The sequence below is a fragment of the Ixodes scapularis genome, unplaced genomic scaffold (genome assembly GCF_016920785.2).
Source record: "Ixodes scapularis isolate PalLabHiFi unplaced genomic scaffold, ASM1692078v2 PGA_scaffold10__122_contigs__length_95168666, whole genome shotgun sequence".
NCBI classification, from domain to species: domain Eukaryota; kingdom Metazoa; phylum Arthropoda; class Arachnida; order Ixodida; family Ixodidae; genus Ixodes; species Ixodes scapularis.
The window spans coordinates 74535900-74558687 of NW_024609836.1; the positions used below are offsets into that span (position 1 = coordinate 74535900).

The 22788-nt window shown below is 44.7% G+C and overlaps 2 protein-coding genes across 3 annotated transcripts; one reads left to right on the forward strand and one right to left on the reverse strand.

The window, feature by feature from the left end:
- The first annotated feature begins 584 nt into the window (after positions 1–584).
- On the forward strand, positions 585–12634 carry LOC115313283. Of its 2 annotated transcripts, XM_040215484.3 has the most exons (15): positions 585–966; positions 1628–1696; positions 1799–1882; positions 2913–3009; positions 4266–4371; positions 4438–4665; positions 5265–5628; positions 5840–6013; positions 6408–6594; positions 6730–6873; positions 8649–8750; positions 8866–9037; positions 9139–9287; positions 9433–9624; positions 9968–12634. In XM_040215484.3, the coding sequence occupies exons 1-14, from the start codon at positions 661–663 to the stop codon at positions 9621–9623; spliced, it is 2373 nt and encodes a 790-aa protein (XP_040071418.1). In that variant the 5' UTR covers positions 585–660; the 3' UTR covers position 9624; positions 9968–12634. The 2 variants fall into 2 exon arrangements, 1 of the variants encoding a protein (XP_040071418.1); XR_006077337.1 differs by lacking the exons at positions 8866–9037; positions 9968–12634 and having other exon boundaries at positions 9433–9559.
- Positions 12635–12665: 31 nt separating this feature from the next.
- Positions 12666–14497, reverse strand: LOC120843965 (P2X purinoceptor 7). Its single transcript, XM_040215489.3, has 4 exons — positions 14284–14497; positions 14011–14217; positions 13403–13581; positions 12666–12860 (listed from the first exon to the last, which is right to left on the reverse strand). Exons 1-3 carry the CDS (start codon positions 14478–14480, stop codon positions 13404–13406), a joined length of 582 nt encoding a protein of 193 aa, XP_040071423.1. The 5' UTR covers positions 14481–14497; the 3' UTR covers positions 12666–12860; position 13403.
- Between the last annotated feature and the right edge of the window lie 8291 nt (positions 14498–22788).

The following is a 22788-nucleotide window of genomic DNA, read 5'->3' on the forward strand; positions in this document are numbered from 1 at the left end:
CTGAAGGGCCAAGCGTACCGTAGTTAAAGGGGCCCTCCAACAGTATTTGAGCGTCGACTTTTTTTTGCGGTTTCTACACGTTAGTGGTCCCGGAAACCCAGTGGAAAACGAAAGAGTTCGAAAATATTAGCGCATCATATTTTAATTTGACAACTAGGAAACACCTCCTCCGACGGTGGCGTCGCGAGGTGCCGAATGCGCGCGAATAACGGTGCTCCCTTTCACGATACGTCACATTCACTGGGTTTCGTGATTGGCGAGAGCCGTCCCAGGAAATTTGAAGCGAAATAAAGTATATCACACGTTAACCGTCATTATTTCTCTAACAAGTCGTTTTTATAGAGCTAATAAAGTTGCAAATTAAAGTTCAAAAAGGGCAAAAACAACGCCTCGTCGCTCATGCGCGCCTCCCAGCGGCGTCCGCAACGTACCGCCGCGAGCAGACGACAAGTGATCCGTCCAGTGCAGACACCGCGCATCGTATTTTCGCTTGTGCGCCCGGTCAACTAAAAGCAGTAAGAGGAGCCAGGGGAACCCTTATTTTCTTTTAGTACTGTGAAAGACTCTTCGCTATTCGAGTGAAGTGCGGCGACGGGACGGTGCAGACGATTAACCGTAATGAACCTATGGTGAAACGATCACTTTAGGTTGTCGGCTCCGATGAAGTGTCTCGTGCGCGGTTGCACCCGCACGCACCGGGATGCGGGTGTTTCCTTTCACCGTCTACCTGGCAAGGATCCAGTGCGAAGTCGCTGGCTGGAAGCCCTTCGACTGCGCGCTAACTCGAAGATACTACATCAGCTTGATCGTGTGTGTTCCGAGCACTTCTCCGCGCAGTCCTTCACGTCGTGGAAGGTTTCGAAGAATCTGGGGTTCGAGAGAAAGAAGAAACGCCTCGACGAGGGCTCAGTTCCGACCCTTCAACTGGACCTCACACCAGCACCAGCGTGCAAAAGGCGCAGACTGGTGAGCAATTCTGTGATATATATTTTTTGTTCTTTTTTTTTAGTTATAATTGTGACTCACACGATGGCTCCTATCGCGCCCGTGAACATGCGTAATGCGAAATTGTGGCAGATCTCGTCCGCTGGTTTCCCCAAGCATCAAGTTCACATCTGTCAGAAGCCTTCCCTTACACAGAAATTTCCGAAGCCAAAAGGCAGCCGGGCGCCCGGCAAGGGGACCGATTGCAAAGCCTCTTGATGCGTGTTCAAGTTTCAAACGCTCGAGCGAGTAGGAGGGAAAACAGCCACCGATCGGAAAGAAGAGAGCTCGGATGAGAGGGGGAGGGAGGGGGGGGGGGGGGGGTGTGACGTCCACGATGCAACAATTTCAAATTCCGTATAAAAACTCATTTGCATACATTTTTTTTTTTTGGTTCTCGGTTTTGAGTGGTGCGATAGTAAAAATAGAGAAGTATGCGTTATGTGCCAGCTTGACTGCACGAATCGCTTGACTTCCTCACAAAGTATTGTTCAACTAAATTAATCATAAAACGCGATTAAAAAAAGGCGGCAGTTTTGGCATTGTCTCTTTTTGCTACCTAAATAATTAACTTGTATTAATTCTGCATGCCCACATTACATTTCAACAGTGATTCAAATTGTCAATTTTTTTTTCTTCTCAGGATGATTCAGAGACGCCATCTGAGTGTGGGAAGCACAATGAAGCAGACAACCTCTACGAAGACTCTATTGTAAGTCCGAGCTAGAGCTCCTATTAGTAAATCGAATGTGTGACGAGGTTTAGCGTGCTACCACACCATGCCAGGTACAATATGAAAAATGAAACTTTGCAGGTGGTGTCAAAAGAGGACATGGCAGCCAGTATAATCGAGGTTGTGCCTGCTGAACAGAAAGCACCTGAAACTCAAGACTGTTCTGTGAGTTTCTTGGCAGTGGGTGGGCGGTGTGGAATGAGGATGGGGGGTTAGAATGCGAATGGAGGGGTAAATAATCAAAGGATATGATTGAGAATGGATGTGCAAGCACACAAGGATTGCTTAGAAAGTAACACCCCAACATTTTTGTCAAACAATAGTTATTGAAAATAAATGAAATTTATAGGGTTTACTAGATATTTCTCTACGCATAACATTTATCTAAATAATCTACTCATCCTTTTACTACTTGACATCGGTAAGAAACAAGTGCACCCCAGCCGTATCACTCTATGCAATGTGCATGCGACGGCAATCTGTATGTGCATAGTTCTGGCGTCCTGGAAGTATGTCTTCCTCATAATGCATTTTACATCAAAACATAAGATCCAGTTCACGTAAATAATCTCACAAATGGGCTCAGTATGTCACCATAACTGCGGACACTAAAGCAGAGAATATGATGCCGAATTGCACAGCGTCGGGGTGAGTGTGTGGTTAAAGCGGCGGCCAGAGATGAATGTCTGATCAAAGCAGTCCAAGTTGCGGCCGTATGAACCACAGCTAAAATTAAGAGTATGAGGGTGGTGGCCGAGGAGAATAAGGAAACCGAGCACACCGAGAATACAGCACGGCCGCCACCATGTTTTGTGGGGAATTTATGAGCCATCCACTTCTGTAAACAGCTGTGGTTTGTGAAACGACAGTTCACTATGTGGCTTTAGCTTCCTAATTTCTAAAGAATTCAATGTTTCATGCCACCCTCGGGGAGCGAGAAAGGACTTTTAGTCACTATCTTTATTTTAGGACAAGAAAAAAAAAAGTGTGGGTCATAACTTTCCGAGCAACTTTTGTTTAGAAGTTCCACTGCCATGCACATGCCCTTATTTTGCAACCTGTTTACAAAAACGTCTGGAAATTTATGCAAGTACACAAGGTCTTTGTGAGTCAGGCAGGTGTAAGGCTAAGCACCAACTATGAGCTTGAAAATCAAAGAAACATCACTGTGAACACATTTTCGGCCATTTTGCAGGAACTTCAGCTCGCAACTGAAGATCATGGGTATTCCATCAGAAGTGCCACGTCTGCCGACCACACCTACAGCATTGAAGTTCAGTACGAAAACAAAGGTAAGGACTTGCGAGATTTCATCCTAGTTGAGATGCACTCAAGCTCATTCATGTATTCAGTCCGTCATACAGTCTGTATCTCGTGACATGTACCGTGTGCAGTTTTTAATTTTTGTAGAAAACAAGCTCTAATGAGACATTTTAATATTTTCAGTGTTCCAATTAGCATTTCCATGACACTGTGAGGAAAGGGCTTTATCACACCTTTTTTGCTTCAATAAGCACGGTATATGTCAAGGGTGGCCAGGCTGACCCGGCCTAAGAGCCGCAAACAAAGCCATGAGACTTCCAATAGCCGCGGGGGAGGGGAACTTTTGTTCAGAGCAATAAAACTCGAAGTACTTTGGATCTAGCCTGGTCAAAAGCAGTTCAACTGTACGTAAGGTGGTAGTAACACAAGACTACCAAACCGCCACCTGTCTTTCGATTTAAAACGCGGTTCATTTCTCCTTTTGGGGAAGTCCTCGTGCGACCGGGAGCAAGGCAAGGAAAGGGGAGAGGGTAAGGGAAGGAGCTGCAAGCCGCACTTTAACACGCAAAGAGCCGCATGCGGCTCGCGAGCCGCAGGTTGGCCACCCCTGCTATATGTCATGCTCTTTTTGTGGTTGTGCGGTGGCGATGCTTAATAAATGGTAACAAAAGGAATTAGGGCTATGTTGCACTATGATACGTTAGTCTTAATGAAGGGGCGATCCATTTAATTTTGTCGGGAAGGGAAATGAGAGAGGGACAGGTGAGAAGGAGAGTGTGTTCTAGAGCCGTGATGCTAGACCAGCAAGGGACAGGAAATCAGGAAGTGCTTGTTGTACCTCAGTTCTTGCTAATGACCCCATAGAGAACAGAAATTAGCTGTAGGAAGGTGAAAGGGTGGCTTTGGGAGACCTTTCACAATTCAATCCAAGTTTACTTTATCTGCAAGTCCTGTAAACCGAACAGTGTGGCATAGTAGGACCTGAAAAGCTAATTTCGTTATCAGAGAATGTCGATAAAATATGTTGGGGAATTCTTTTTGATTTGGTTATATACAGTAAATGAAGTAGTAGCAACTGTTAAGAACTCATCTGCAATTATTCTAGATATTTCGACAAAGCAACATATCGTAAAGCACCGAGTAATGTAACGGAAAATCTCCACGGCTACGACAGCCACCGAATGCATCATAGATTCTCATAGGCCAAGGGAAAACCCACCATGTGCCGAAAATTCTGAACAAGCCAGGGGAGCAACCACAGTACAATGTACCGATAACATTCCAGGCACACAGGTGAACTTGTCCGCCAAGCAGTCGAAGGAGACGCAGACAGACCCATGGGAGTTTCCAGCTTTTCTTCCATGTACAAGTGCTGCTCCAGCCATCATGAAGCAAGTGCCTCCATCACCAGCAGTTGAGACACCAGCGTGCCAGCCTACAACTGTTTTTCTGCGCAGGGATCCTGCTCCAGTTGCTATGAAGCAAGTGCCTGTGCCAGCAGCAGTTGAAATGCCAGCATGCGAGGACTTCGCCACAGAGCAGGTTGCCCCATCGTACCAGCCGACAAGCCAGCCATTTCTGGAGGCCGACCTCTCTTTCGAAAGACCAGGCATGTGCTCAAGCCCTATTCCAGAAGAGCCTGCAGACACTACGTACGAGGCTTCTTGGGACGAGAGCTTCTTGAGGTGATACACCACTGACTGCTATTGCCACAGAAGTGTGCCTTCACTTGAACCCATCCATGTGCAGTTGTTCGTTTTTGCGCTTGCTGGCTCACCTCTCCGTAACTGCACTACATCTTATTGATGTAGCCTCACTTTGAAGCTTTATTTCCTTATGTAAACACTCCACTGCCTTTTTCTGGAGAGCATCTAAACCCCCATTTCTTCCACCATAATTACTTGTAGACGCCACTTTTGTAGAAATCGAAGGAAAAACACCAATTACAGATATGATATATTTCTGAACAAACATACATCTGAAGAGCAATAGGCAAAGAAAGCCCTACCGCCGAATTCACGAACCTCACTCCATTTGTGGCACCCCTCCATTTCTACGTTGAAGGTGCTAAGGCCTGCACTGGCCCTCGCGCCTTCCTCGAGGAAGTGGAGGGGCACCCCAATGGGAGCGAGGTTTGTGCATTCGGCTGTTAGAATACTGAGATGCCACTTAGTTGCCTGAATATATGCTGTGCCAAAAGTAGAAGAGGAGTGCATGAAAATCGATAAGGTTGCCCATTTGCCCATCAAGTCTTCGAATAACCCCAAGAATATACTTTTTGCAGCAACTCAACCTCAACGGCCCCCCTGCACGAGGAGCCCAAGTACATTGTGTTTGAGAGCTGTTTATTGCAGTTGCTCCGCGTATGCATAATGTGCCAAGCGCCATGTAAAGTTACTATTGTACCAGACGGCACACTAGTGAGGGCCACGGCTGTGTGCCAAAGCGAGCACAGCAGGACTTGGCTCAGCCAGCCTCTCATCAACAACGTGCCAGCCTGCAACCTGCTCCTCTCCGGTGCCATGCTGTTCACCGGCTCCTGCTCTGCAAAGGTGCTCAGGCTGCTAAGGCTCATCAATATTCAAGCCTTCTCGGAAAGCACGTACTTCAATCACCAGGCAGCATTCCTGCAGCCTGCAATTGAACGAGTGAGTTCCATTGCATAATCGCTATCTTTCTCGTGCCCTTTAACATTTTTTGGGCAGCACATTCTCATTGTCGTCATTACAATCCCCTCAGTAATGGGTACAGCAACTATTGAGAAATTTATTAATAAACAATAGAAAGAGCTCAAGAATGTGGAATGAAACTCATCGGCCTAGCCTAAATTCGAAAAACGTTTTCCGAACCCTTTTTCAGGTGTGGATCCGAGAGCAGCAGAGCCTTCTTCAAGCGAGACAGGGGAAGACGGTGCGTTTGGCTGGGGACGGGAGGTACGACTCTCCAGGGTACTCGGCCAAATTCATGACGTACACCTTCATGGAGATGGAGACAAACAAGATCCTCCACTATGTCCAAGTGCAGCTTGGAGAGGCAAGTTTTGCACGTTTCCTGGAGGGTTAGAATATTGATGTTGCTTGTTACTGCAAGAGTAAGGCTTCACTTTGTGTGTAGCACTGACCAAGTAGATAAAAAGAGTGTCTACTTGCTCCGAGCTATAGGAAATAGTTAAAGGATAGCGATATACCACCAGTTCATCTATGCATTGACGCTGACATCACTCAAGCTGCATGTGCCAATATTCATACAAAGTGCACTACAAAAGCCAGAGCTTCCTTATTATAGTGTTATAGCTTTGCTCATGAATAGTCTGTGTGGAAATTTAGGATGGACTGTTTTATACCTACATACAGGCCATACATTTTGCTTCATTTAGCAGTCGGTGCTCAAGTCCTTAAACACGAGCAACTGCTTTTTTCTCTTACAGTCCCCCGAGGTGAAGTCCAGCAACGCAATGGAGCTGCATGGCTGTGCCAAGGGGCTCACTTTTTTCAAGGAGGAGGATGTCACGGTCGAGGCCCTCGTCACTGACCGTCACCTAGGGATCAAGGGCCACATGAGGAGCAAAGAACCCCAGACACGCCATTACTTCGATGCTTGGCACATTGCAAAAGGTGCCTAACCCTGACTATCATCAGTTTAGTCTGATTTAGTGTCATGTTGCAGTCCTTATGTTAGTCGGTCTACAAGTCTGGAGTAAGGTGCAATTTGTGTACTGATTTTAGTTTTTTTTTTAACTGTTCTTCCAGGCATAAGCAAAAAGATGCTGAAGGCCAGCAAGTACGCCCGGTGTGAAGTGTTGGCATACTGGGCACAGCCTGCCTCCAACCATCTGTACTGGTGTGCTGCCAACTGTGAAGAGGATGGAAAACTCCTCGTCGAGATGTGGAAGAGTGAGTCAATTATTTGTCAATATTTAGTCCTATTATATACAGAAGTGCCCAGGTAGTGAATTTTCACTTCGAAGTGAGCACAAAGGTAATAGTAACCATGTTGAAATAACCTGAGACTGGGGTAGAGAAGAAGCATCAAAGCGTAGAAGGGACAGAAAATAGACAGGACGACGTCATTGAGACGTCGTCCTGTCTATTTTCTGTCCTTTCTACGCTTTGATGCTTCCTCTCTACCCCAGTCTCAGGTTATTTCAACATGGTTAATATTCACCAGCTCGCCTGCACCCTTACGATTTTTTCAAAGGTAATATAATAGTATTTATTTTGCAAGAATAATTTTGAATCAAACCAAATACTTGTACAAGGATGTGGAAGTAAAAAAAAAATCAAATGTAGAACTTTCAGTGAAGAAAGGATTGTCTAGCAGTCTTTTCCAATGTATGTTTCAAAGCTGTCAAGGAAATGTACAGATGAAATGTAGACCTGCTATTCTTTACTTTAGTAACTCTTCAGTACACTATCGTGGCAGTATTACAAGAATCCAACGTCACAAAGCAACTGAGGATATAAGTGATGCCCCAAAGACTCCGTGGGCAGGAACCAGAGATGGTTTGAACCCTCAACTTTGCGCTCTCGAGACGAAAACAAAATCTCAGTGCCACGGAGGGTTATTGCCAAGACGGCAATGGTGTCAACAGCAACAAGCTAAAACGTTGCAGGGAAATATTACACAAAAAGGCAGGATGGCGGCTGCTTAACACCAAGTCAACCTCCTTTGATAACATTGTACATGACTCATCTAAACCAAATGTGCCTACATGTCATAGCCCTTGCGTTAGTACCACGTGCCAAAAGCTTTACCGCTTTAGTCAGAAACATTACAGGAAAGTATCTGAATTTGGTTGTTGCACTTGAAATTTCGCAGATCAAGTCTAGTTACCATTATAGGTTTACCTCTATTTTTATGGAATAATGGCACAAGAAAACACTGGACATACAGTCTAAACTCATTACAACAGACCTGGTTACAACAGACATTTGGATATAACATAGGGATTGTGAAGTTTGGTTCGTTTTCCACTACATACCATTGACTCCGCTTCATATCTGCATACAACAGACTCCTCTTATAACAGACCGAAATCTTGGTCAAAATCAAGGTCTGTTATAACGTAACGAGCTTAGACTGTATACAGGCACATATCCATGTAGTATTTTGTTGAATGTTTTCCTTGCTTTTTAAATTAATAAAAATATATCCTGCAGCATTCTCAAACTTCAAAAATGTTCGAAGTAGCCAAATAACCAGCCCCATTTGTTTTGAATATTTGCACGTCTAGGCGATATCATAACAAAGGGGGTTACAGTTGAAACATGCCTGTATCAGCAAGTCTACCAGTCAAAATAGATAACAGAACACAATTGCAGACATTTGACAGGCTAGCAGGTGCACTACAACACAAATGAGTATCAATTTAGGTATCTATGATCCAGTGCAGAATGACATAGAGCAAATAATTCCTGCATAATTGTTTGGCTCGAATGCGGAACTGTCGAAATATCTTGATCAGGTCGACATGTCTCCGTGATGCTACGATTTTGTTTACGTGGGACATCTCAAGGCCTGAAAGACTGGTCTCTGTCACGTAGACAGCAACGTGTTAGGCATACGGCAAAGGTTACAGGCATGCTGTCACGCCTGAAAGTTGTTTCGTAACTTCTCGTAACTTCACAAACTGTTTGCATTGTTCTAAAAAATGAACCTTGTATTTCAGGCATAAACAACCATGCTCTCGACAAGCACACTGGCCATGGAGGGGTGTACGACCGCTGTGTTCACGACACCCTCGTTGGGGACAGAGAGTGGCTCTCTCTAGGTCAGTAGGCAATCACGCTGAAAACCTAACTCTACTTTTCTCTGAGCAAATTTGGTAAATTTGCACATTTAAGTAAAAAAAATAGAAGCTGCATAGCATGTAATCATGATTCCAGGTACACCAGCTCACAAGCGCTTTGTCAGCATTACCATGCAAAAAGTGCTTCTGAGGGACTTGGAGCACGTGTCACCTGCAGGCCACACGTACAACCTCGAGTCCTACCATAGTATGCTCATCAGGTTTGCACCCAAGTCTGTGGCGTTCACAGGCCCCATCATGCATGCAAGGTTTGTTTTCTGTAAACTAATTAGGCACATATGCAAGTCGATTGTTTTTTCTAGCAGGTCCCCATGAATGCTTTTCACTGCGGACAATATTTCTGCTTCAGAACCAGATTGGCTGCTCTGCACCACAACGAAAACTCCGGAAGGGTCCAAGCGGTGACGCGCAAAGGGCAGCCGAAATTCAAGCGAAGGATGCAGAGAGGGAAGATGGGGACCGATCGTCTCAAGGAAGTGAAAACCCCTCCAACCTACGGTGAGGCTCATATAATTTTGTTGGCACCGTAGATACTACCCGCTGGACAGTCATTCCGAGACAATCTAAGTGCTGCAGAGACGCTTTTAGTTCCTTGACATATGTGATGGGTAACATCCTTTATCTGCGCTTGCCCTAATTACAGCGTACGTGGGCCAGCTGCTGTCTGAGGCTGCTGCCTGCTGCAACGAGTCTTCCCTCAGGGAAGCCTTGGGCAACAGACCCCGGGATCGGGCCCCCCTCCCCATGGCAGCTCACTACCCGAGGCTCCCAAAGGAGCAGCTGGTGGAACAGAGGATGTCACGTTACAGCAGAGGGACAGCAGGGTCTTCATGAGGTGAATGCTCCAAGCAGTTGCTCTACCCCACTGCTTTGTATTCCATACACCTCCTGTTCTTGGTGTTGTGCTGCTGTGTGTTTGAAGAGAGAATGAACGAGTACTGAAGCTTGCAAATGAATCTGGGGTCCGCTAAGCTATCTTGTTTTTAGCAAGATGGGCAGCTTCACGGTTGATCAGCAGGATGGCACAAATGAGAGTGCACGCACTGTCTCGCTGAATGCTGTTGTGGATGCCGGCAACAGTTCAGTACGCTATCAAAAACAGACAGATTTAGGTTTATTGCGCTTGCACTTGTTCATTCGTTTCTTCAATCAGTCTGTCTGCTTATTTGAACGTGCAGGACGCATCCTCAGATGAGCTGAAGGCCGTTAAGAAGGCTGGCAAGGCACAGAAGAATGTGTGCACCACTGACAAGCAGCAGCACAGGAGGAAGTAGTCACGGCATCTACACCATAAAAGGTGCTTGAGCTGTTCCACCCAGACACCGACGCGTCAAGCGGGGCCATGTGGACCATGAAGAGCTTCATGAACGACGCCTTCGAGCATATTGAGGCTGAGGTCTCCTGCCGTGGCCCACTACAAGCGCTCGACCATCGCGAGCCGCGAGAACCAGATGGCTGTGCAGCCGCTGGTGCCGGGTGAGCTGGCTAGGCACACCGTGGCCGAGGGCACCAAGGCCGTCACCAGGTACACCAGATCCAAGAGGTCCATCACCGTCACGCAGAGAAAAAAAACAACGGTCCTTTTCAGGACCACTTCTCACTCGAAAATCGGACGTCTTGCGACGGCTTCAGACGCCCGTGTCTCTTTTTTCAATGCAGTATTTGGAAAGGAACAAAAGTTGTGAGTACAAATTCGATGTTCTACCAGTTTGTAGTTGCAGCATGCATGCAACGATGGCAGCATGCCTGCTTCACAGGCATGCTGCCTATGTGAGAGAATACAGATTAGTGCATTTGCTGCCAATTCCTTGTTTATCTCAGCATTTGCTTCAGCATCCCCCAATTTCCTTGCACATTCCCAAGCTGGCTTATGGGAGCTAGATCATGATCACGTGCAGCCTTTTGGCAGATCCCAGCTGCTAGGGAGCACGTCTCCCATGAAGCGGACACAATGCGGTTATCACAGTGGAGTTTCTGCTTGCCTGTGGATTGTTTATTTAGCATAACACTATAACCTGCAAAATAATTGGACGGTTCAAATTGTGGACTGCACAAAGGTCTTGGGCCACATGTAGGGATTTTCATGCAGTGCTGCAGAATGAGCACCCCCTTTTCATTCCAAATACATTCCACAGAATTGAATTTTTCAATAATTTCATTTCTTTGAACTCCTAAGAAGGGAAACACTGGGTTTTGAAATGTTGTTCACAAGCAATGTTTTGAAAAAAATTACAAAAAGGGTAACTTTTTTCTAAGACAAGATTTCTCTTATTTTGTGTGTTCTAAACTATGTCAGGGTTTCTAGGTCTCCACTATTTCCAGTAATCTTTTGGGTGTCAAAGGGGTTAAGTTGCCGGCAAATAACGTCAGTATAAAGCTGACGTTATAAAAGGCATAGACAACTGCAAAAATATGCAAAAAAAAGTTCCGAAGGCACTATCAGGCGGTAGTCGCACATGACACTGATAGCAATGCGTCGAAAAACTGAGGGGAACAAGAGCACGTCGCAACATGGACCCATCTTTCGAATGATTAGTGGGTAGACCGTTGCCTCCACACTGCAATTAAACACGCTCAAATGCGAGGACCTAACGCCAGATGCCGGCGTTCTAGCGCGTTTGTTCAGTGCAGTGGAGACAAAAGCAGCTAGCTATACACTAACACGCGTCCCTGACGTCATGCTGCTGTAGTGGCGTTGCTACTGGCAGGGCGCATGCACAAATGCTCCACTTCATGCAAATCTAGTTTCTGTGTATTTGCACGCACTTTGTGTGGGCTTGTTTGTAGACAGCGCGCTGGCCTATACGTCTACCCACTAATCATTTGAACCAGAGCTCAGCATTCTGACATCCCCGTGCTCTCGTCTCTTCCTCTCCATTAGTTTCTTGGCGCATTGGTATAATAGTACAGCAAAAAGCCTTAACAGATAGAAAAACTTCAAACCACCCATTTTCTTCAGAAAAGGACCTTATTTATAAAACCACTCCTAGGAGATATGTGGCAAATGAGGAGTCGTGCATCAAAAAAACACGGGAACTGTGGCACTGTTCATACCTGGTGCTCTATTTGCACATGGTCAGAAGTCACATTGCCGAGTCTCATGGCACCACGAATGAGACCTTGTCTGCTTACAACGCTAGCTTTAATTGCTTCATTGGGGTGCTATTTTCAACCTTGAAGGAACATGAGCCGGTCAGATAACCAAGCCGTCAGTTACCTAGAGTGCAATGATGCCGTCTCAAAAGCCCCTTTGACCGCATCGACACAGCTTGCATAAGAACACATTTCATCCCTGCTCAATTCTTGGCAAGATGCAACTAATTCCCTTCTAATTTTTCTCAGTACTGCCGCCAATCCACTCTATTCCGGAGTCGCAGAATGATTGTGGAATCATTCAGACTTCAGAGTGGCAACTCCGCAACACTGTTTTCATGGTATGGGTGTTTGCCACCTATAGGCACAGTGCATTTACCCACTAATTACTAGACATGCAGGTACCACAGCAAGTTTTCTAGCAGCAGAGCAGTCAAGTCTAAAGGTTGCCACGAATGTCTTCATGCCGACAAGATTGGTGGAGAAACCGGAACTGAGAAGTGAATAAATGTATGGATGAACCAAAGAAGTTTCCAATGAGTAGCCTGTATGTCATGTTCCTGGCTATGTTCTTTACAGGGCATAAAAAAAAGAAGCCAAGAGTTACCTGTTGCAACCATTTTGGGTGGCTCGATGCTGGCGCATACACGCAGCTGGGCTATCTGTGTTGAGCTCAGCTGGTCAATTTATAAAGCTTACGAGACACGGGAGGGAGGCTCTGCTTGGTTGCCAGCTCCGATATACTGCAGATGAGTGGCCTTGATAAAGGCCGTAGAAATGGGGTTCTGCCAAACATTTCTCAAGGGTAGTGCCAAGCAGTACAGCTAGAGAAAGCACAAGCTGCAGCAACTCTGTGGCTGTACACTGTACAGCCACAAGGTTGCTGCACCCTGGTCTCTCTCTAGCCGTACCGCATAATGCTCTACACTCGGTGATCCATGTACCAGAGGATCGGGGGTGTACTGGACGGCTTCCTGGCTGGAAAGAGATGAAGTGACTTATTAGGGTGCAGAATGGCAAAGGGCACGACGCCTACAGAAGGATTGATTTCAGGTGCTACTTAAACAATGTTTAATATTGCAACTTCAAATGTGCTCGATGCCCATGTCTGATTGCTAGGAAGAACGCTAGAAATGCATGCTTGGCTTTCTATACGTTGAAACTGTCGCGACTGATATTGAAACAAATAATACAAAACTTGCTCATGTTGAATTAACCTGAGACTGGGGTAGAGAAGAAACGTCAAAACGTAGAAGGGACAGAAAATAGACAGGACAACGCCTAAAACTCAGCTGAGTTTGAGACGTCGTCCTGTCTATTTTCTGTCCCTTCTACGTTTTGATGTTTCTTCTCTACCCCAGTCTCAGGTTAATTCAACTTGGTTAATATTCACCAGCTCGCCTGCACCCTTACGATTTTTTCTACAAAACTTCCGTCTATTTACATAGCTACGATTAACCACAGCTTCCATGTCAGTTCTTGATTTATGGTTCAAAACATGGACCGAGTAGTGGACCAACCTCAGCAATCCACTGGTGCGCAGTCCAGAGGAGGATACTTGAAGCCAGTGTATTGTTGAGAGGGGAAGGTTTTTCTTATTTTCTCCACAACGCACGCAGGCAGCACTCGTCTGTTGCCAGCTCCCAGTCGACCCCACATCCAGCGGGTGAACTGCCGGTATGCCACAAAGCGATACTTCCTGGAGAGGAAGAATAACAATGTTTCTTGTAGAACTGAAGGCAGAACCGCCATGTTCTAAGATGCAGCTGAGAGGCAGAAAGCAGGCCTCATCAGGTCTTTGATTTTCCGACAAGCTTTTGAAAGAACTGCCGCACTCGCTGGTTTAATGAGAACGCGTTTAGATAGTTTATATTTTCATGTGTGATGAGGCTTTTTGTTTCGGGCACGGCGAGCCTTAGGAGCACGTAAGGTGTCAGCAAAGCGAACACTACGAAGGAGGTTGTGCTCTTTTGGGAGCACGTAAAGTGTTAGCAAAGCGAACGCCTGCTACGAAGTCGGTTGTGCTACTATGTATCTACCTGACTGAGTAATCAAGGATATTCGTATGCGCGCGATCACGTTTTGTTGTTTCATTTTGCCGTGTTATGCTAGCACCATTTGCACTCACTCGTGGAGCTCGTGGGAATGTTCGAGACCCTTCTCGCGGACCTCGCAGTACGCCACGGCGAGGACGGCGACGTCAAGGCACAGCTTGAAGAAGTCGGTGTGCACCGTGATGCACTCAGCCGGCTGCTTCCGAACAACTTGTGGCAGCTCACGGCAGCAAAAACACTCCCGAGTTGTAGGCATGGCCGTGCAGCGGCCGCAGTCGCACCTGGATTGCAAGCTTACTTAGGACCCAGCTTATATGTTTTATATCGTGCCCAAGGGGAACGCTCACCAGTTTGTATCTCCTACTCGCCGAGGTGGCTCCGGTGGCGGAGTTGCGGGAGACGAGTCTTCCGCGACTGGCGAAGCGGAGGGAGGCAGAGACGCGTCGCGGCGCTTGCGTGGAGTGTCCTCGTACGGCGCGACGCCCAGATCCGCACTCCTTTTAAGAATTCGGCGCTCAAAATCTGATAAGCCCGGTAAATTCATCGATGATGGCAACCCGATCCCAACCCTGCGATGGTTGCATCCAGGCCTAACGACGACGGGCCGACCGGGCCGACCGGGCTATCAACCAAACTCGCGTCCCATTGGCCAACCGCTTTGCTCCAATCGCTAAACTGTTTCATTTCACGTCATGCAGCGCAATGTTTTGCTCATTTAAAGTTGTTTTCTGCAATATTTATTTTGCCAATAACTCACAAAATATTGCGAATTTTTGTAATATTTTTTTTCCTCGGTGTTCCTGCTTTCATGGAGCTCCGTTTCAGCGCGAACTTCGAACCGGTCAAAAAATTGTTGGTGGGCCCCTTTAAAAGCTTTACCGCTTGGAGGCCCACCCATCAATACGTTCTGGTTGTTCCAAATGAGCAGGCGGTACCCGTAGAGTTATTACAATAAACGCTAGAGGCTCAGCTGGCGCTAGTGTCTATGGGACTTCCGGTTGCAAATTGAAGCAGACAGCATGCAGTCTACTTTTCCAGTCTTCCTGTGTATTCCTATGGGAAAACGCGCGTGAATTTTGCCTCGTCGCCGGAAAATAACATTAATAACTTTTGTTATTTTGGTTGTAGCGGGTAGTATGTACCTTTATTAATATTGTGAAAGTGTAATTGCTTTAGTTACAGCATTTTTCCTTTACCACTGAACGATGTTAAACTTCGCTATATTTCAGGCCCAAACTTCTGTTCCATGGCAGGTATGTAAAAACGAGCGGCGATTCTAAGCAAAATAACGATCGAAAGGAATGTAGAGCGTGTTCAAAGTTCGCCAGCATTCCGTTGGTGCTTATATATTGCTAATATGCCTGTCCTCTCACTATATGAAAATGACCCCGTCGTGCATCTCTACGAGCCGTTAAAAAAAAACGTTCGAAACGTAAAGAATAAAGTACGTGGGCTACGAAAGGTGTGTTTTCTTATTATTTCCTATGTTGGCCAGTTTTTATCGCGCACCTGTTCTCTGGCTTCCCCCTATTTGCAAAGGTTTGGAGCGTGGGGCGATGATTTGAACACAGAACAAGCATCTTCTCACATATTCATGAGCAGAAAGAATAAAGCAGTACTTATTTATTGCAAATCGGACTATATTACGTGACTTTCAACTTATTTTGATCGTCTGCAAGCACAAGGAGTTACTTACCCAGTGTTACTGCGTAGTTCTTGCCGTCTCTCTGGGTTTTCCACATGTCGTTCGTTTGTTTGGCACGTATATCCCCCATGCTGGAAAGCGTCGACGCCGTGTTCACGCTAACAGTGTCCGACAGTGCACATAAATACACGTACGAAGCGGTTTTAACACCGTTTTTAACGCCGCGAATTTCAAATAAAAATGCTGTAACTGACCAATTATTTCGTCTGCCTGATTGAGAAATGTTCCAATGTGTACAAGTTATTCGTGATATTTGCTCTTATAATCGAGCGCAGAGAGAAAATGCACTCGCTTTTTCCCATAGAAATGCATTACCGGAAGTCAATTTCTGACTGGATGCTGTCTGCTTCAATTTGCAACAGCACACTAGCGCCAGCTGAGCCTCTAGCGTTTATTGTAATAACTCAATGGCGGTACCCTAGCGCCGTACCGCCCGCGCATGCGGAAAAGTGGCCATGAGGAAATGCTAGAGCTCTGATTGGCCTGTGTGGCATTTAAATGTTCTGATATTTGGGAAGAAGCAGACGGCATTAGTTTTGGTGCTCGCTTCGAACCTTAGTGCAGCCCGACGTTTCATTCGGTGTGCAGTTTTCCCGTCAAATCACAGCGAGCCACTTTCCTCTCAAGTCAATGTCAGCTGGGACTTCGCGAAATGAAAGCCCTAAAGGCTTCTTTTTTTTCTTTTTTGTTTACCCGAGTTGCATCGAGGCACACAAGAGGAGGCCATTTTAACAATCTTCGCGGTGAAGCACAGGCAGACGACGCCGAGCGCCAAATGCAAAACGGACGGAGGCATTCGAAGCAGACGACGTAGACACAGCAGGTACTTAGAGAAATCGGATTTAAGAGAGAAAGTTGCATTTTCGCGTGGGAAGAAGGAAAGCGACAGGAAAGGCGGAGACCCTTGAAGACGACCAATGATTTCTTCACCTTTTCGCGCCTGGCAGCACATCTGCAAACCCGACTACGTGACCCCAATAGAGGAGTCGGAAACACTCTGAAATTTAAACACACTACGCGTGATGATGATGATAATGTTGTACCTTATTAACCAGGTTAATTATGAACATCATCATCATCATCACTGCTCGTGGCGACCTCATGCGGTCACCACGAGTGGAGGAAAGGACGGCCTCGAGAGTGCCTTTTGTCAGACACTGAGGGTATATTGGAGGCACGGTGAAAGAGGTTTCCCATCACAATAACGCCATTGGACCTGTGCCAACCCACCGAGGCGGTGATAACATAACGTTGCGTCACCACAACAACATATTACTTACCGTTAATGAATCCGCCCTCCCAACAAGTGCCAAGTTGAAGCGAGAATGTAAAGGCTGAAACACATGCACAAAACATCTTCCGAATGGCGCACAAAATTCGGAACACGCGAAAGTCGTTTTATGCTAACTTTAATAAACCGTGTTTTTTCCAGCACTCAAATAAAATATACCGTTTAGTTAAATGCATATCTAAGATTTCTGCGCGTTAAATAATAGTCCAGGGTATGTTTTTCACGACAGTAAGTTAAAACTGTTTCTTTTCTTTTTTTTAAAATTCGTGCGATTTAGGTATGGTTTCTTACTCATGTGGTCCCGCCTTAACGAAGAATTGTCATGTTGCAACTTTACGCAGAGCCTTTGTGAGACCATTTATGGGAATCACTTTTTCTACTACAAGTGAAATATTTATGAAGAGTTCAGTAATATATCACTATTGCCTTAGTCATTTCCATTTTGCAATGCTCACTGTCTGCAAGTATGATGTTCATTATGCCTACAGCCACCCATGAAAAAGTACGTATGTTTAGCTTTTATAAATATAAAAAAACTGTTAAAAAAGAGGCGTATTTCCAAACTCAAACAAAGAAATGATTACGTGGTCAAAATGTTATTCTATCGTACCTCCCTTTGGACCTGCGTTCCCGGTATCGATCCGTACCGTTACGCAAGCTAGGTATTCCTGTTGTCTCGCCACCTCAACGTTCTCATGTTTCCACCGGCGAAATATCTTGGCCAGTTTTGCTTTGGTCGGGTTCGGTGTATCTGTAGCGATACTAGTCACTATACTACTTTTTAAAGCATGAAACACTTTTTAACGCTGCCCCTTTCCTCCATTCCTAAATTTTGTCCGCCCATCCATCCTCGATCTGTCGGTGCATGTTCCGCTAAATTTAGCGGAAAAGTTTGATCAAATGTTGTCACGAGATGTCATGCGATCAAACTTCACTGGCCAAAACATCGATTCAGTTCCCCCGCTAAATTTTTTAAGTTAATTGAAATCACTTGACCTATACACCAATTCAGTTACCCGCTAAATGTGGCGGAAAAATTCGCGTCTTGTGACCCAGGCGCCAACCCAGTTTCTCCGCTAATTATAGCGAGGGAAATCGACGTTAATGACCTGATGTCACTTGATCTCTATAACAAGTCAGTTTCCCCACTAAATTTAGCAGGAAAACACACGTCACGTGACAGAAACGATTGCCTCACCAATTCCTTATAATGCATTTCATGAATTGTAGCACTTCGAAAGTAAAGGCTGCGGCCATTATTTTACGATCATAAACACCATAAATAGTTGTAATCGCATGATCCAAGCAAAGCGCGTTTCAATATATACTTATTGGACTAACAAACCCTTTCACCTACGTTACATTTTCTCAGTTTACAAAATAATACTTAAATGCATTAGAAACGTCTCTCATGTCTTCATTACTGATATAATATTTAGCTCTTCTTGTGTTGAAACCGATTTCCCTGAAAAAATCGAGTTGACTTTTAACTAGATAACACTAGCGAATCCAAGCAATTACAACGGAAAGCTATCAACTATTGTCATGCCATTTGCTCACATTTCAAAACTGCTTTGCTAGTTTTTTTTCTTAAGTTATTTTATTTGACCGTTTCATTTTAAATTTATTAATAAATGAGAAGGATAATATGCCACGAGTCTACCTTAAATTACGTAGTGCACTTGTTTGTGGGCTCAAGACCTGCACACTTCTAATAGCCTTCACAACACAATGAGTAAAAACTCTTTTATATGGGATATTGAATATTTGTTTTGACACGAGTTGCACAAAAAACAAAGACAGCGTCAAGACGCAAACGGCCCCACGCAAATGAAGAGTCATCCACCAGAAAATAGACTGTAAGTAGAAAACAATAAATTTGTTTTTATTCTTTCTTAGTTCACGCTTATGAAATTATAGGACATGCTCATTTCACTCAGCATGATCTTCTTTTTTCTTTGTTGAAGTAGAGGGATATCCGTCGGATCAGGTTGCCCTGCAAAAACGTCACGTGCCAACCTTAATGACACCACCATACCAGCTACTATTTCTAAAATATATTTTATGAAGTAATTAGTTGCTTTATTAGTTCGTTTAACAAACATATATAAAATTTAAATACAACGTACTTTCATACTCTCTCCGAAGGAAAATCATGTAGGTAACTACAAGATATTTCCCAAATATGAAATGTAATTCAAGCTTGAATCGCTAGAACCATGGGCGGCTTGCAGTCATCTTCATTTGTTATAACCAATGTTCGTATTAATGTTTATCTTACAAAAGCGACATATGCGCGATATTTTATTTCTTTAAGCGAATCAGACTACTTGTATTACATGGAAGCATTGTCTAAACAACAAATATGGTCAAGTTTTGAAAAGTTAGGAAGGAGTTGCAGTTACACAATATTTTTGTACAACGTACTTCGGCTTCTGCCGGAAATATACCCCCCGCCCCGCCCCCTCCCCCCCCCCCCCCCGGGTATGAAGATAACTGGAATCGTAATTTTATGTATATATCTATTTATTTACATATTCACAGAAACAGCCGGCAACGTCTGAGCGTTGTAGCAGTAACATCCTAATAATAATCATCCATAATAAGCTTGTTTGTGAAATATGATAAAGGAACATATTACTAAATGTTCTAAATTAACACATGAAAGTCAAGTTCAAAGGAACTTCATTTAAAATCGGTGTGACATTTTTTAAGAAGCGATTCTATGATGTTAATATTCATAACAGTAAACTCAGGCGATGCATTCCATATGGCGGTTATTTAAAAGGTACAATAACTTGAATATTGTATCGCTTGCTCTTCGTTTTTTCTTTGAAGAAACATTGCGTTTGTGTATTGTGGTCTGAAAAGTAATAGATCACCTAGTTTGGTAGATGAATCTTTCCCGGGAATCCGGGACTAGGCCTGTAGTTGTCGTGAATCTTCCCGGGGAATTCTGGCCGCACAGGACTTGGCCTATAGTCGTCGTGAATTTTCTTCGGGAATTCGGGTCGCACAGGACTAGGCCTGAAGTCAGGCAACTTGGGACGACCTTGCAAATAAAAAAACACGGAACATTTAAACGAGAGTCCGTTCTATCGCTTTATGTTAGGCATTTCAGATCTTGTGTGTGTGTCTGTGCGACTATTACACACATACACCAAAAACGACCTTAATGTGGCGAGGCACATATTGATATCAAAGCCTCCGTATTGCTGTACAATAAACATTCTTATCAATATGTAAATATATATATATATATTAGATAAATCTCGTGACTGATAAGTTAAGAAAGACATGGAGTGGAGAGCCCCCAGCACCTATATATAGCTTTGTAGCCAATACGATGCTCGCATCAGGAGATGAGAACGCAAAATACGTAATCACAAAGCAAAAAGCGAGATCATAAGCCAGACCTTCCCTTTTCTAAGCCTATTTGGGCCTATAAAACTTCAGATTTACCTTATAGTGTTAAAAGAAACGAACGGGTTACGTAACCATGTACTTTAAACTTTTAGTCTGTCTACTTTCCCACAGTAATTTCTGAAAGCCAATGGCTGCGATCTATGGAGGGACCTCGGCGAACGATGAAGCTAAGGGAATCTCTAGACCTAAACAAACGCCCTGCACTGTGGAACTGACAGTGACGGTTCAGGTGCCTTCATCGTGTTCGGTGTACTTGTTTGTAAACATATCAAAATAGATAATTAGGCTAGTTGGTACAACGAGGGAAGATTAAGCATCTCAAAGGCAGTAATTGAAAGCGAGACAACACCGAGCTCTACTTAATAAAGTTAAGTGTAGCGCTCGGTGTCGTCTTTCCCTTTGTCGGTGTCTCTGAGGCGTTTTTAGCTTCGTGATTTCTTTCTTTGAGTTTCTTTTGACTAAAGCCGCATCTCACATTGACTTTAAAACCGTTTTAAGATGCCCGGGATTGCCACGCTCTGCGCTTGCTAAGCTGCGAGTGTCTATACAGCTGGGATCACCCCATTTCCTCGTTGTGCACAAGTCAGTCACGAGAAGCAGGTGCGTCTCGTTTGTAGCCAGAATTTTGCATGTGACCTTTGTAGCCACAATTTCGCATGCCGACTTAGATAAACCAGCCCAACTTTATCTATACGACAGCTGACAAAGCCTAGAGTTAAGAAGCATGGGGCGAAGTACTATATAGCTTTGATGCTTTTTGCTTTGTCGTGTGTTCTTCGACGAAAACAATCTAAGTCTCCAAAATAGGGCATACACGACGCGGAAACAAAGAACTACAACAAAAATAAATTTGAGGATCAATGGCAGTAGCACGTCTTCAAACCTACCTAAGCAGCTCACTCGACAGTCGGCCAGTGACCGGAAGAAAGGACCGTTTCGTGGTTCCGCGCCATCCGATTCAAGCGCATGGCACCGACCCTCGATGCATAGGTATCGTGTTGATGACCTCCTTCCGGCCAAGCTCGCTGAAAGGCAAAAAATAGAATTAGGTAGATTAGCTGATTCATATTCAAGTTCAGAAAACGCGCGGAAAAAAATGAAGACAAATATGCCAAAAAAAGAAAAGACAACAGTACGTCTAAGTCTGGACCAGGATGCACTACACAAAGATTGTCACACAAAATTTAAAGGATACACTTTTCGAAGCCCCACCGAACACCATTAATCGTCGTCGTGCTTTTTTTTTTTTTTTGTAGAAAGTAACGTGATATTTATTCCGAGCTCTGGCTGAACGCTGACATATCACTCGTTTACGATGGGAGCCGGGCCCAGATTACACGGAACGCTGGCTCATTCCTCCTGTCCATTACATGTACAGAGTAGGTGATCAAACTATGCTGGGTTCGGATAATTGGTGCTGCAGCCTGGAGACGGCGCGCACTTTCCGAAAAAGGTCTCTTACCCAGACCTTCAAGGAGACTGTGAAAACAACAACTGCGGCAATTTTAACTCAGGAACTTCTTTGGAGAGTTTTCACCGTAGTTATTTGGTGCGGGAAGTTGGCAACGCTCAGAATGAGTAACTCCTTAGCACTGTAATGTTCCGCGCGGGTACCCTATTGAGCGTTTGTTGCGGTCCACCTTAATTTACTGCATTTCTAACCTGAACAAACGCTCCGAGTTCTCTGATACAAATAAAACTGGAGTTTTGAGGTTTCTCCTACTTTGCGGGTTGAATTATTCAAAATGCTCATTGCACGCAGCGTAGTCTCGAACAATATTGAAGACAAATTCGCCTAGGCAGTTTATGAGGCAGTGCTAAGCACACGTTCTCCAGAGGCACTTCATCGTTTAAAAGTAAGAATACTGGAGAAATTAATTTAGTTTCTCGCCCCAACCAGTGTGGGTCTCGTCAAGATAATTGCAGCAAAGCCGGCCTATTGTGCATCGTCAAATGGGGTTTTTATATTGCAAGAGACTGCGCCTAGCACATATGAAATAAACACAAAATATTAACAAGAATGCAGCATGTGATACTATTACATTTGTAAGAGTTGATTATTCCTAGTGAGCAGTCGCACGTTATAAAACTTACGTGCAGATGCCGCAACTCCAAATAGGAGTACCAAAGCAAGAAGCTCGAACTTCATGTTGAATCGATTGTCACCGAAGACGCTTCACCTCTTGACGTTTATGGCTCAAGTGTTCTTCACATGACGCTTTTATGTTCGTCTATGGCAATACATTGTGCAGTTTTATCACGGGCACGTAGATAAAGTAAATCGTGATTTGCCGGCTATACATTCCTAATCGAGGACTAAAGAGAAACAATTGCCGAGCAACTGCATGATTCCCTTCTACCGTTATGGAGCAATAAATGTGCGCATCGAGTAATCAGTCTAGGAATTCCCATGATATCAGAGCTGAATAC